The 16,654-nt window shown below is 39.1% G+C and overlaps 1 protein-coding gene across 3 annotated transcripts in view; it reads left to right on the forward strand.

The window, feature by feature from the left end:
* gatm (glycine amidinotransferase (L-arginine:glycine amidinotransferase)) overlaps nucleotides 1-14,650 on the forward strand; it is a 57,653-nt gene extending 43,003 nt beyond the window's left edge. For 2 of the 3 annotated variants that reach the window (XM_062034337.1, XM_062034319.1), the window contains exons 4-9: nucleotides 4,397-4,587; nucleotides 4,654-4,791; nucleotides 7,687-7,851; nucleotides 7,910-7,973; nucleotides 13,084-13,200; nucleotides 13,265-14,649. In XM_062034337.1, the coding sequence (XP_061890321.1) occupies nucleotides 4,397-4,587; nucleotides 4,654-4,791; nucleotides 7,687-7,851; nucleotides 7,910-7,973; nucleotides 13,084-13,200; nucleotides 13,265-13,377 (788 nt within the window). In that variant the 3' untranslated portion in view covers nucleotides 13,378-14,649. Of the gene's footprint in view, nucleotides 1-4,396; nucleotides 4,588-4,653; nucleotides 4,792-7,686; nucleotides 7,852-7,909; nucleotides 7,974-13,083; nucleotides 13,201-13,264 lie in introns of all 3 variants that reach the window. The other variant, XM_062034328.1, reaches the window with a different exon arrangement.
* Nucleotides 14,651-16,654: the final 2,004 nt, after the last annotated feature.

Below are 16,654 nucleotides of genomic sequence, written 5' to 3' on the forward strand. Positions count from 1 at the left end.
ATGTCTATAGATGTTGTTCATCATCCATCATGTCCATAGATGTTCTCACTCATCCATCATGTCTATAGATGTTGTTCATCATCCATCATGTCTATAGATGTTCTCACTCATCCATCATGTCTATAGATGTTCTCACTCATCCATCATGTCTATAGATGTTCTCACTCATCCATCATGTCTATAGATGTTCTCACTCATCCATCATGTCTATAGATGTTCTCACTCATCCATCATGTCTATAGATGTTCTCACTCATCCATCATGTCTATAGATGTTCTCACTCATCCATCATGTCTATAGATGTTGTTCATCATCCATCATGTCTATAGATGTTGTTCATCATCCATCATGTCTATAGATGTTGTTCATCATCCATCATGTCTATAGATGTTGTTCATCATCCATCATGTCTATAGATGTTCTCACTCATCCATCATGTCTATAGATGTTGTTCATCATCCATCATGTCTATAGATGTTCTCACTCATCCATCATGTCTATAGATGTTGTTCATCATCCATCATGTCTATAGATGTTCTCACTCATCCATCATGTCTATAGATGTTGTTCATCATCCATCATGTCTATAGATGTTCTCACTCATCCATCATGTCTATAGATGTTGTTCATCATCCATCATGTCTATAGATGTTGTTCATCATCCATCATGTCTATAGATGTTGTTCATCATCCATCATGTCTATAGATGTTGTTCATCATCCATCATGTCTATAGATGTTGTTCATCATCCATCATGTCTATAGATGTTGTTCATCATCCATCATGTCTATAGATGTTGTTCATCATCCATCATGTCTATAGATGTTGTTCATCATCCATCATGTCTATAGATGTTGTTCATCATCCATCATGTCTATAGATGTTCTCACTCATCCATCATGTCTATAGATGTTCTCACTCATCCATCATGTCTATAGATGTTGTTCATCATCCATCATGTCTATAGATGTTCTCACTCATCCATCATGTCTATAGATGTTCTCACTCATCCATCATGTCTATAGATGTTGTTCATCATCCATCATGTCTATAGATGTTGTTCATCATCCATCATGTCTATAGATGTTGTTCATCATCCATCATGTCTATAGATGTTCTCACTCATCCATCATGTCTATAGATGTTCTCACTCATCCATCATGTCTATAGATGTTCTCACTCATCCATCATGTCTATAGATGTTGTTCATCATCCATCATGTCTATAGATGTTGTTCATCATCCATCATGTCTATAGATGTTATTCATCATCCATCATGTCTATAGATGTTGTTCATCATCCATCATGTCTATAGATGTTATTCATCATCCATCATGTCTATAGATGTTGTTCATCATCCATCATGTCCATAGATGTTCTCACTCATCCATCATGTCTATAGATGTTGTTCATCATCCATCATGTCTATAGATGTTCTCACTCATCCATCATGTCTATAGATGTTCTCACTCATCCATCATGTCTATAGATGTTCTCACTCATCCATCATGTCTATAGATGTTCTCACTCATCCATCATGTCTATAGATGTTCTCACTCATCCATCATGTCTATAGATGTTCTCACTCATCCATCATGTCTATAGATGTTCTCACTCATCCATCATGTCTATAGATGTTGTTCATCATCCATCATGTCTATAGATGTTGTTCATCATCCATCATGTCTATAGATGTTGTTCATCATCCATCATGTCTATAGATGTTGTTCATCATCCATCATGTCTATAGATGTTCTCACTCATCCATCATGTCTATAGATGTTGTTCATCATCCATCATGTCTATAGATGTTCTCACTCATCCATCATGTCTATAGATGTTGTTCATCATCCATCATGTCTATAGATGTTCTCACTCATCCATCATGTCTATAGATGTTGTTCATCATCCATCATGTCTATAGATGTTCTCACTCATCCATCATGTCTATAGATGTTGTTCATCATCCATCATGTCTATAGATGTTGTTCATCATCCATCATGTCTATAGATGTTGTTCATCATCCATCATGTCTATAGATGTTGTTCATCATCCATCATGTCTATAGATGTTGTTCATCATCCATCATGTCTATAGATGTTGTTCATCATCCATCATGTCTATAGATGTTGTTCATCATCCATCATGTCTATAGATGTTGTTCATCATCCATCATGTCTATAGATGTTGTTCATCATCCATCATGTCTATAGATGTTCTCACTCATCCATCATGTCTATAGATGTTCTCACTCATCCATCATGTCTATAGATGTTGTTCATCATCCATCATGTCTATAGATGTTCTCACTCATCCATCATGTCTATAGATGTTCTCACTCATCCATCATGTCTATAGATGTTGTTCATCATCCATCATGTCTATAGATGTTGTTCATCATCCATCATGTCTATAGATGTTGTTCATCATCCATCATGTCTATAGATGTTCTCACTCATCCATCATGTCTATAGATGTTCTCACTCATCCATCATGTCTATAGATGTTCTCACTCATCCATCATGTCTATAGATGTTGTTCATCATCCATCATGTCTATAGATGTTGTTCATCATCCATCATGTCTATAGATGTTATTCATCATCCATCATGTCTATAGATGTTGTTCATCATCCATCATGTCTATAGATGTTCTCATTCATCCATCATGTCTATAGATGTTGTTCATCATCCATCATGTCTATAGATGTTGTTCATCATCCATCATGTCTATAGATGTTGTTCATCATCCATCATGTCTATAGATGTTCTCACTCATCCATCATGTCTATAGATGTTGTTCATCATCCATCATGTCTATAGATGTTGTTCATCATCCATCATGTCTATAGATGTTGTTCATCATCCATCATGTCTATAGATGTTGTTCATCATCCATCATGTCTATAGATGTTCTCACTCATCCATCATGTCTATAGATGTTCTCACTCATCCATCATGTCTATAGATGTTCTCACTCATCCATCATGTCTATAGATGTTGTTCATCATCCATCATGTCTATAGATGTTCTCACTCATCCATCATGTCTATAGATGTTCTCACTCATCCATCATGTCTATAGATGTTGTTTATCATCCATCATGTCTATAGATGTTGTTCATCATCCATCATGTCTATAGATGTTGTTCATCATCCATCATGTCTATAGATGTTGTTTATCATCCATCATGTCTATAGATGTTGTTCATCATCCATCATGTCCATAGATGTTGTTTATCATCCATCATGTCTATAGATGTTGTTCATCATCCATCATGTCTATAGATGTTGTTCATCATCCATCATGTCTATAGATGTTGTTCATCATCCATCATGTCTATAGATGTTCTCACTCATCCATCATGTCTATAGATGTTCTCACTCATCCATCATGTCTATAGATGTTGTTCATCATCCATCATGTCTATAGATGTTCTCACTCATCCATCATGTCTATAGATGTTCTCACTCATCCATCATGTCTATAGATGTTCTCACTCATCCATCATGTCTATAGATGTTGTTCATCATCCATCATGTCTATAGATGTTCTCACTCATCCATCATGTCTATAGATGTTGTTCATCATCCATCATGTCTATAGATGTTGTTCATCATCCATCATGTCTATAGATGTTCTCACTCATCCATCATGTCTATAGATGTTGTTCATCATGCTAGATGTTGTTCATCATGCTAGATGTTGTTCATCATGTGTATAGATGTTGTTCATCATGTGTATATATGTTGTTCATCATCCTAGATGTTGTTCATCATGTGTATAGATGTTGTTCATCATGTGTATAGATGTTGTTCATCATGTGTATGGATGTTGTTCATCATGTGTATAGATGTTGTTCATCATGTGTATAGATGTTGTTCATCATGTGTATAGATGTTGTTCATCATGTGTATAGATGTTGTTCATCATGTGTATAGATGTTGTTCATCATGTGTATAGATGTTGTTCATCATGTGTATAGATGTTGTTCATCATGTGTATAGATGTTGTTCATCATGTGTATAGATGTTGTTCATCATGTGTATAGATGCTGTTCATCATGTGTATAGATGTTGTTCATCATGTGTATAGATGTTGTTCATCATGTGTATAGATGTTGTTCATCATGTGTATAGATGTTGTTCATCATGTGTATAGATGTTGTTCATCATGTGTATAGATGTTGTTCATCATGTGTATAGATGTTGTTCATCATGTGTATAGATGTTGTTCATCATGTGTATAGATGTTGTTCATCATGTGTATAGATGTTGTTCATCATGTGTATAGATGTTGTTCATCATGTGTATAGAAGGGTTGAGAGTGTGGATGGAGTGAAGGAGCTGAGAAGAGCAACATGTATTGACTGCAAGGATGCTCCTGGTTTCTACAGGCATGTATGCCGCCATGCCCCGAGACATCCTGATGGTGGTGGGGAATGAGATCATCGAGGCTCCGATGGCGTGGAGGTCTCGCTTCTTTGAGTACCGAGCATACCGGCCTCTGATCAAGGAGTACTTCACAAAAGGTGCTAAGTGGACCACAGCTCCCAAACCCACCATGGCTGATGAGCTCTACGATCAGGTGAGTTCTTCTTCTGCTTCCCTGCACCCTGAAGGATCTCTGACTGGGAATCCCTGACTTGTTCAGGACTATCCCATCCGCACGGTGGAGGACCGACACAAGCTGGCCGCTCAGGGCAAGTTTGTGACCACGGAGCACGAACCCTGCTTTGATGCTGCAGACTTCATCCGGGCTGGGAGGGACCTCTTCGTGCAGAGAAGTCAGGTAGCTGCAGGAGGCCAGCATAGTTGTACTGGTACTAGTAGTACTGGAGTACTGGTACTAGTAGTACTGGAGTAGGAGTACTAGTAATACTGGAGTAGGAGTACTAGTAATACTGGAGTAGGAGTACTAGTAATAGCAGTACTGGAGTAGGAGTACTGGTACTAGTAGTACTGGAGTAGGAGTACTGGTACTAGTAGTACTGGAGTACTGGTACTAGTAGTACTGGAGTAGGAGTACTGGTATTAGTAGTAGTACTGTAGTAGGAGTACTAGTAGTAGGAGTACTAGTACTAGTAGTACTGTAGTAGGAGTACTAGTACTAGTAGTACTGTAGTAGGAGTACTAGTACTAGTAGTAGTACTGTAGTAGGAGTACTGTAGTAGGAGTACTAGTACCAGTAGTACAGTAGTTTCAGTACTAATACTCGTAGTACTGTAGTATCAATCAATCAATCAATCAATCAATGTTTATTTATATAGCCCTAAATCACAAGTGTCTCAAAGGGCTGTACAAGCCACAACGACATCCTCGGTACAGAGCCCACATACGGGCAAGGAAAAACTCACCCCAGTGGGACGTCGGTGAATGACTATGAGAAACCTTGGAGAGGACCGCATATGTGGGTAACCCCCCCCCCCTCTAGGGGAGACCGAAAGCAACGGATGTCGAGTGGGTCTGACATAACATTGTGAAAGTAGTAGGAGTACAAGTACTAGTAGTACTGTAGTAGGAGTACTAGTACTAATAGTAGTACTGTAGTAGGAGTACTAGTACTAGTAGTACTGTAGTAGGAGTACTAGTACTAGTAGTAGTACTGTAGTAGGAGTACTGTAGTAGGAGTACTAGTACCAGTAGTACAGTAGTTTCAGTACTAATACTCGTAGTACTGTAGTAGGAGTACAAGTACTAGTAGTACTGTAGTAGGAGTACTAGTACTAGTACTGTAGTAGGAGTACTAGTACTAGTAGTACTGTAGTAGGAGTACTAGTAATAGTAGTAGTACTGTAGTAGGAGTACTAGTACTAGTAGTACTGTAGTAGGAGTACTAGTACTAGTAGTAGTACTGTAGTAGGAGTACTAGTACTAGTAGTAGTACTGTAGTAGGAGTACTAGTACTAGTAGTAGTACTGTAGTAGGAGTACTAGTACTAGTAGTAGTACTGTAGTAGGAGTACTAGTACTAGTAGTACTCCTCTGTTGCTTGAAGTGGTTGACAGAAACATCAAAGCAACTCTTTGCTACTGTTGAACTTTAGCCTTGGACTGGAAGTCAAAGTCCACATTGTAATCACAAGTGTGACTATCAGCAAAAGTATTTGACAAAGTAGCAAGAGGGAAGAAAACTTCAATCTCACAGATTTATTCAAACGTTCACAACTAGAATAACATTTTGCTTCACTAGCATTTGCAGCCAAATGTTTGAAGTCTGACTCTTTCAAAATAAAATAACAAAATAAACACTTCTATAATGTATATATATAATAATAATACATATATAATCCACTTATATAATGTATATATGTAATATGTATAATACACTTATATAATGCATATATGTAATGATATAGTTCTATAATGCATATATGTAATGATATAGTTCTATAATGCATATATGTAATGATATAGTTCTATAATGCATATATAGTTCTATAATGCATATATGTAATGATATAGTTCTATAATGCATATACAGTTCTATAATGCATATATGTAATGATATAGTTCTATAATGCATATATAGTTCTATAATGCATATATGTAATGATATAGTTCTATAATGCATATACAGTTCTATAATGCATATATGAAATGATATAGTTCTATAATGCATATATGTAATGATATAGTTATATAATGCATATATGTAATGATATAGTTCTATAATGCATATATGTAATGATATAGTTCTATAATGCATATATGTAATGATACAGTTCTATAATGCATATATGTAATGATATAGTTCTATAATGCATATATGTAATGATATAGTTCTATAATGCATATATGTAATTATACAGTTCTATAATGCATATATATAATGATATAGTTTTATAATGCATATATAGTTCTATAATGCATATATGTAATGATATAGTTCTATAATGCATATATGTAATGATATAGTTCTATAATGCATATATGTAATGATATAGTTCTATAATGCATATATGTAATGATATAGTTCTATAATGCATATATGTAATGATATAGTTCTATAATGCATATATGTAATGATACAGTTCTATAATGCATATATGTAATGATATAGTTCTATAATGCATATATGTAATGATATAGTTCTATAATGCATATATAGTTCTATAATGCATATATAGTTCTATAATGCATATATGTAATGATACAGTTCTATAATGCATATATGTAATGATATAGTTCTATAATGCATATATGTAATGATATAGTTCTATAATGCATATATGTAATGATATAGTTCTATAATGCATATATAGTTCTATAATGCATATATAGTTCTATAATGCATATATGTAATGATATAGTTCTATAATGCATATATAGTTCTATAATGCATATATAGTTCTATAATGCATATATGTAAACATATAAACATGCTAACTGCGTGTTAGCACATTAGAGTCTTTGAAGAAAAAAGTATTCCAAAGCTGACTAAATGTTTAGTGTTAGTTTTCATAGAAGAGTTTATTTGTTAAAGGAGCAAACTCCCGTTCAAGAATCATTGAAAGAGTTCTACTTCATAGTAAAGTTCTACTTTGTATTTCCCAAAGAGTATTTGAACTCGTGTGCATGGCTGACATGTCACTGGGTCCATGGTCTGGGCAAGAGCACATAAAGCCAAGACCAGGACTGGGACACACCTTTATTCCAACCTCTGTTGTTCACCTGTCCATCCCTCAGGTGACAAACTTCATGGGCATCGAGTGGATGCGCCGCCACTTGTCTCCAGACTACAAGATCCACATCATCTCCTTCAAAGACCCTAACCCCATGCACATCGATGCCACCTTCAACATCATCGGACCAGGACTGGTCCTGTCCAACCCGGACCGCCCGTGTCGCCAGGTAAGTCTACTCCGTGTCGAACGGAGGACACTCGCCTAAACCTGCTCTTCTCTGCCAGGTGGACATGTTCAAGAAGGCGGGCTGGACTATTGTCAAACCTCCCAGTCCTCTGATTCCTGACGGTGGGTGCTAGAGATCCAAGTCCACATTCAGTCCAAGCACCAGTACCTCCTCCTTTTCACTCTACACACCTTATCCAAGTGGGTCCACTCAATTCCTACTAAGTGTCCACCCTGTGGTTCCTCAGACAGGACAGTCCATGGCTACTTTTTCTTCAGGGTCTTTTCTGGCAGCTTGGTGTGTCTTAAAGGGACAGTGTACTCACAGTAAGAACATAACCTGGTGTGTCTTAAAGGGACAGTGTACTCACAGTAAGAACATGACCTGGTGTGTCTTAAAGGGACAGTGTACTCACAGTAAGAACATGACAAGAGGAACCATTGACATAACCTGGTGTGTCTTAAAGGGACAGTGGACTCACAGTAAGAACATGACCTGGTGTGTCTTAAAGGGACAGTGGACTCACAGTAATAACATGACCTGGTGTGTCTTAAAGGGACAGTGTACTCACAGTAAGAACATGACAAGAGGAACCATTGACATAACCTGGTGTGTCTTAAAGGGACAGTGTACTCACAGTAAGAACATAACCTGGTGTGTCTTAAAGGGACAGTGTACTCACAGTAAGAACATAACCTGGTGTGTCTTAAAGGGACAGTGTACTCACAGTAAGAACATGACCTGGTGTGTCTTAAAGGGACAGTGTACTCACAGTAAGAACATAACCTGGTGTGTCTTAAAGGGACAGTGTACTCACAGTAAGAACATGACCTGGTGTGTCTTAAAGGGACAGTGGACTCACAGTAAGAACATGACAAGAGGAACCATTGACATAACCTGGTGTGTCTTAAAGGCCTACTGAAATGATTTTTTTTATTTAAACGGGGATAGCAGATCTATTCTATGTGTCATACTTGATCATTTCGCGATATTGCCATATTTTTGCTGAAAGGATTTAGTATAGAACAACGACGATAAAGATTGCAACTTTTGGTATCTGATAAAAAAAAGGCTTGCCCCTACCGGAAGTAGCGTGACGTAGTCAGTTGAACATATACGCAAAGTTCCCTATTGTTTACAATGATGGCCGCAAGAAGTGAGAGAGATTCGGACCGAGAAAGCGACAATTTCCCCATTAATTTGAGCGAGGATGAAAGATTTGTGGATGGGTAAAGTGCAAGTGAAGGACTAGTGGGGAGTTGAAGCTATTCAGATAGGGAAGATGCTGTGAGAGCCGGGGGTGACCTGATATTCAGCTGGGAATGACTACAACAGTAAATAAACACAAGACATATATATACTCTATTAGCCACAACACAACCAGGCTTATATTTAACATGACACAAATTAATCCTGCATAAAAACACCTGCGTGTTTGTTATGCTAGCTCCTAGCTCCTCTGCTAGCTCCTAGCTCCATAGAACACGCCAATACAATTCAAACACCTGATCAACACACACAATCACTCAGCCCAAAAGACCGTTCACCTAACCCAAGGTTCATAAAGCTTATATATTTTTAAAAAGTTACGTACGTGACGCGCACGTACGGTACGGTACGTGTTATGCTAGCTCCTAGCTCCTATGCTAGCTCCTAGCTCCATAGAACACGCCAATACAATTCAAACACCTGATCAACACACACAATCACTCAGCCCAAAAGACCGTTCACCTAACCCAAGGTTCATAAAGCTTATATATTTTAAAAAAGTTACGTACATACGCAAAAAAAAGTTGCGCACATACGGTTAAGCGATCAAATGTTTAGAAGCCAAAGCTGCATACTCACGGTAGCACGTCTGCGTCTTTGTCATCCAAATCAAAGTAATCCTGGTAAGAGTCTGTGTTGTCCCAGTTCTCTACAGGCGTCTGTGTATCCAAGTCAAAAGTCCTCCTGGTTAGAGTCTCTGTTATCCGAGTTCTTCCATCTTGACTGCATCTTTCGGGAATGTAAACAAAGAAGCGCCGGCTGTGTACTGTTGTGGCTGACTACGTTCGAAAAATACGTCCATTTCGCACCGACAACTTTCTTCTTTGCTTGCTCAGCTTCCTTCTCCATAATGCAATGAACATGATTGAAACAGATTCACGAACACAGATGTCCAGAATACTGTGGAATTATGAAATGAAAACAGAGCTTTTTCGTATTGGCTTCAATGTGGAAGGCATACCCGTGTTCGCCGGTCTACGTCACGCGCATACGTCATCCTCAGAGGCGTTTCGAACCGGAAGTTTAGCGGCAAATTTAAAATGTCACTTTATAAGTTAACCCGGCCGTATTGGCATGTGTTATAATGTTAAGATTTCATCATTGATATATAAACTATCAGACTGCGTGGTCGGTAGTAGTGGCTTTCAGTAGGCCTTTAAAGGGACAGTGGACTCACAGTAAGAACATAACCTGGTGTGTCTGAAAGGGACAGTGTACTCACAGTAAGAACATGACAAGAGGAACCATTGACATAACCTGGTGTGTCTGAAAGGGACAGTGGACTCGCAGTAAGAACATGACAAGAGGAACCATTCACATAACCTGGTGTGTCTGAAAGGGACAGTGGACTCACAGTAAGAACATGACAAGGGGAACCATTGACATAACCTGGTGTGTCTTAAAGGGACAGTGGACTCGCAGTAAGAACATGACAAGGGGAACCATTGACATAACCTGGTGTGTCTGAAAGGGACAGTGGACTCGCAGTAAGAACATGACAAGAGGAACCATTCACATAACCTGGTGTGTCTGAAAGGGACAGTGGACTCACAGTAAGAACATGACAAGGGGAACCATTGACATAACCTGGTGTGTCTGAAAGGGACAGTGTACTCACAGTAAGAACATGACAAGGGGAACCATTGACATAACCTGGTGTGTCTGAAAGGGACAGTGGACTCACAGTTAGAACATGACAAGAGGAACCATTGACATAACCTGGTGTGTCTGAAAGGGACAGTGGACTCACAGTAAGAACATGACAAGGGGAACCATTGACATAACCTGGTGTGTCTTAAAGGGACAGTGTACTCACAGTTAGAACATGACAAGAGGAACCATTGACATAACCTGGTGTGTCTGAAAGGGACAGTGGACTCACAGTAAGAACATGACAAGAGGAACCATTGACATAACCTGGTGTGTCTGAAAGGGACAGTGGACTCACAGTAAGAACATGACAAGGGGAACCATTGACATAACCTGGTGTGTCTTAAAGGGACAGTGGACTCACAGTAAGAACATGACAAGGGGAACCATTGACATAACCTGGTGTGTCTTAAAGGGACAGTGGACTCGCAGTAAGAACATGACAAGGGGAACCATTGACATAACCTGGTGTGTCTTAAAGGGACAGTGGACTCACAGTAACAACATGACAAGAGGAACCATTGACATAACCTGGTGTGTCTGAAAGGGACAGTGGACTCACAGTAAGAACATGACAAGGGGAACCATTGACATAACCTGGTGTGTCTGAAAGGGACAGTGTACTCACAGTAAGAACATGACAAGAGGAACCATTGACATAACCTGGTGTGTCTGAAAGGGACAGTGGACTCACAGTAAGAACATGACAAGGGGAACCATTGACATAACCTGGTGTGTCTTAAAGGGACAGTGTACTCACAGTTAGAACATGACAAGAGGAACCATTGACATAACCTGGTGTGTCTGAAAGGGACAGTGGACTCACAGTAAGAACATGACAAGGGGAACCATTGACATAACCTGGTGTGTCTTAAAGGGACAGTGGACTCGCAGTAAGAACATGACAAGGGGAACCATTGACATAACCTGGTGTGTCTTAAAGGGACAGTGGACTCACAGTAACAACATGACAAGAGGAACCATTGACATAACCTGGTGTGTCTGAAAGGGACAGTGGACTCACAGTAAGAACATGACAAGGGGAACCATTGACATAACCTGGTGTGTCTGAAAGGGACAGTGTACTCACAGTAAGAACATGACAAGAGGAACCATTCACATAACCTGGTGTGTCTGAAAGGGACAGTGGACTCACAGTAAGAACATGACAAGGGGAACCATTGACATAACCTGGTGTGTCTGAAAGGGACAGTGTACTCACAGTTAGAACATGACAAGAGGAACCATTGACATAACCTGGTGTGTCTGAAAGGGACAGTGTACTCACAGTAAGAACATGACAAGGGGAACCATTGACATAACCTGGTGTGTCTTAAAGGGACAGTGGACTCACAGTAAGAACATGACAACCATTGACATAACCTGGTGTGTCTGAAAGGGACAGTGGACTCGCAGTAAGAACATGACAAGAGGAACCATTGACATAACCCACACGGCACACCTTCAAAAACTTGTAACGCCAAAGCAAGACAACTTGAAATATGTTTGACACACAAACGTGTTTATTCCCACAAAGATCAGAGGAGTGTTCTTACACTAAGCCACTCAAAATGGCGGTCACAACAAACCCCAGGAGTGAATGTGTGTTCCTGGTACAATGGTGCACAGGAGTGAACGTGTGTTCCTGGGACAATGGTGCACAGGAGTGAACGTGTGTTCCTGGGACAATGGTGCACAGGAGTGAACGTGTGTTCCTGGGACAATGGTGCACAGGAGTGAACGTGTGTTCCTGGGACAATGGTGCACAGGAGTGAACGTGTGTTCCTGGTACAATGGTGCACAGGAGTGAACGTGTGTTCCTGGGACAATGGTGCACAGGAGTGAACGTGTGTTCCTGGGACAATGGTGCACAGGAGTGAACGTGTGTTCCTGGGACAATGGTGCACAGGAGTGAACGTGTGTTCCTGGGACAATGGTGCACAGGAGTGAACGTGTGTTCCTGGGACAATGGTGCACAGGAGTGAACGTGTGTTCCTGGGACAATGGTGCACAGGAGTGAACGTGTGTTCCTGGGACAATGGTGCACAGGAGTGAACGTGTGTTCCTGGGACAATGGTGCACAGGAGTGAACGTGTGTTCCTGGTACAATGGTGCACAGGAGTGAACGTGTGTTCCTGGGACAATGGTGCACAGGAGTGAACGTGTGTTCCTGGTACAATGGTGCACAGGAGTGAACGTGTGTTCCTGGGACAATGGTGCACAGGAGTGAACGTGTGTTCCTGGTACAATGGTGCACAGGAGTGAACGTGTGTTCCTGGGACAATGGTGCAATTCTTCCAACTCTGTGTGCAGATCACCCTCTCTGGATGTCTTCCAAGTGGCTGTCCATGAACGTTCTGATGCTGGACGAGAAGCGCGTCATGGTGGATGCCAACGAGGCCACCATTCAGAAGATGTTTGAGGACCTGGGTGAGTGGAGCAGCTGTTTTACGTGAAGATGCGGAGGTGGTGACGTGTCTCTCTTGCGTGGCAGGTATAAAGACCGTCAAGGTGAACATTCGCCACGCCAACTCGTTGGGTGGTGGCTTCCACTGCTGGACGACAGACGTCCGCCGGCGTGGTGAACTGCAGTCCTACTTCCACTAGCCTGGCCAGAAACAGTTTTTATTGAGCTTGAAGGGATGACCTGGTGTCACTTGTTACTCGCAGTGATTATCAGGATCCTTTCACAAACCAAGCTGAGAGTTATTTGGCGCCACAGGATGAGTTGTTTATGAAACGCATTGTTGTGGTTTTACAGCTTTGTGGGGACACGACTTGATTGGGTACATGTCCTCTCACGCTTTGCCCCGCCCATTCTCACAGCTCGAACGCTTTTTTACAAAGCAATGTCCAACTTTTATCCTGGTGGTGTACCCAATCAAGTGTCCCCTGGGTGTACTGGCTTAATGGCAACAAACGAACATGACGACTCCTTCCCTGCGATCAATAACCTCAACATTAACTTCCCTGCGATCAATAACCTCAACATTAACTTCCCTTCGATCAATAACCTCAACATTAACTTCCCTTCGATCAACAACCTCACGATTAACTTCCCTGTGAACGATAACCTTGAGATTAACTTCCTTGTGAACTATAACCTTGAGATTAACTTCCTTGCCATCAATAACTTTAAGATTAACTCCCCTGTGATCAATAACCTCAATATGAACTGCATTTCTGGCCTGGCTACTAGAAGGTGGTCTAACTTGGGCACAATCAAAGATTGTTTTCTATATTGACAGTCCATATCAAAGAGTGTTTTTTTATATTGACAGTCCATATCAAAGATTGTTTTCTATATTGACAGTCCATATCAAAGATTGTTGTCTACATTGACAGTCCATATCAAAGATTGTTTTCTATATTGACAGTCCATATCAAAGATTGTTTTCTACATTGACAGTCCATATCAAAGATTGTTTTCTATATTGACAGTCCATATCAAAGATTGTTTTCTATATTGACAGTCCATATCAAAGATTGTTTTCTACATTGACAGTCCATATCAAAGATTGTTTTCTATATTGACAGTCCATATCAAAGATTGTTTTCTATATTGACAGTCCATATCAAAGATTGTTTTTTTACATTGACAGTCCATATCAAAGATTGTTTTTTTACATTGACAGTCCATCTCGAAGATTGTTTTCTCCTGTTACACAACTGGGCAACTTCCATTTTCACCCATGCGCTTGGCAGTCAATAATAGTTGAATAATAGTTGAATAATAGTTGAATAACAGTTGAATAATGGTTGAATAATGGTTGAATAATGGTTGTGTGATGTCAGGCTGGCACTACAGTAGTCCAAAGTGTGTTGTGATGTTTTGTATCGTACAACCATGAATAAATGTCATGAAGAACACTCACTGGTGTCAGAGTCATTGACACAAAGAAGATCAATCACTTTGATCCATTTACCAAACATCTTCTCTCAGCCAAAGTACATTACCGCCTTATTTATACAACCATATAGAGCTTATAGATAATTATGTCCAATATTTATAAAATCATAATAACATCAGCTTATAGATAATAAAGACTTATGTCCAATATTTATATAATCATAATAACATCAGCTTATAGATAATAAAGACTTATGTCCAATATTATAAAATCATAATAACATCAGCTTATAGATAATAATGACTTATGTCCAATATTTATACAATCATAATAACATCAGCTTATAGATAATAATGACTTATGTCCAATATTTATATAATCATAATAACATCAGCTTATAGATAATAATGACTTATGTCCAATATTTATACAATCATAATAACATCAGCTTATAGATAATAATGACTTATGTCCAATATTTATATAATCATAATAACATCAGCTTATAGATAATAATGACTTATGTCCAATATTTATATAATCATAATAACATCAGCTTATAGATAATAATGACTTATGTCCAATATTTATAAAATCATAATAACATCAGCTTATAGATAATAATGACTTATGTCCATAGTTGGCGTCAGTATGTGAAGTACAACCATTCCAGACTTGGAGGACACTTTACAGCCCAGTAGTACTACTTCATATAATCCATGTAGACGTACTAAAACTTTCAGTTCCATCCATTTTCTACCGCTTGTCCCTCTCGGTGTCACGGGGGGTTGGAGCCTATCCCAGCTGCATTCGGGCAAAAGGTGGGGTAGACCGTGGACAAGGAAGAAAACCTTTTTTATAGACTAAAACAATGCTAATAAAAGTATTGTTTGTTATAAGTGAATCTATTTTTGTTTTCTTTTGTGTTCATAAGGATACAATGCAGAGGTGTACTTGTAACAATTGTATAGACACATGATATTTATAAATGTTAATAAAGATAGCAGAGGTGTACTTGTTACAATTGTATAGACACATGATATTTATAAATGTTAATAAAGATAGCAGAGGTGTACTTGTTACAATTGTATAGACACATGATACTATTTACAGTGGTGGTGCAGAGTGGGCGGGGCTTCAAGGTCACAAGGTTGCAGCAGGAAAAGGAAGTTATGATAAAGTCAGTCAGAAGAAAAGGTGAGGAGGTTCATTAGAAGTACACAACATGTGTACTTTGTCCTCCTCATTAGAAGTACACAATATGTGTACTTTGTCCTCCTCATTAGAAGTACACAACATGTGTACTTTGTCCTCCTCATTAGAAGTACACAATATGTGTACTTTGTCCTCCTCATTAGAAGTACACAACATGTGTACTTTATCCTCCTCATTAGAAGTACACAATATGTGTACTTTGTCCTCCTCATTAGAAGTACACAACATGTGTACTTTGTCCTCCTCATTAGAAGTACACAACATGTGTACTTTGTCCTCCTCATTAGAAGTACACAACATGTGTACTTTGTCCTCCTCATTAGAAGTACACAACATGTGTACTTTGTCCTCGTCATTAGAAGTACACAACATGTGTACTTTGTCCTCGTCATTAGAAGTACACAACATGTGTACTTTGTCCTCATCATTAGAAGTACACAACACGTGTACTTTGTCCTCCTCATTAGAAGTACACAACATGTGTACTTTGTCCTCGTCATTAGAAGTACACAACACGTGTACTTTGTCCTCGTCATTAGAAGTACACAACAGGTGTACTTTGTCCTCCTCATTAGAAGTACACAACATGTGTACTTTGTCCTCATTAGAAGTACACAACATGTGTACTTTGTCCTCATTAGAAGTACACAACATGTGTACTTTGTCCTCATTAGAAGTACACAACACGTGTACTTTGTCCTCATTAGAAGTACACAACATGTGTACTTTGTCCTCATTAGAAGTACACAACATGTGTACTTTGTCCTCATTAGAAGTACACAACATGTGTACTTTGTCCTCATTAGAAGTACACAACA

The sequence above is a fragment of the Entelurus aequoreus genome, linkage group LG02 (genome assembly GCF_033978785.1).
Source record: "Entelurus aequoreus isolate RoL-2023_Sb linkage group LG02, RoL_Eaeq_v1.1, whole genome shotgun sequence".
NCBI lineage: Eukaryota > Metazoa > Chordata > Actinopteri > Syngnathiformes > Syngnathidae > Entelurus > Entelurus aequoreus.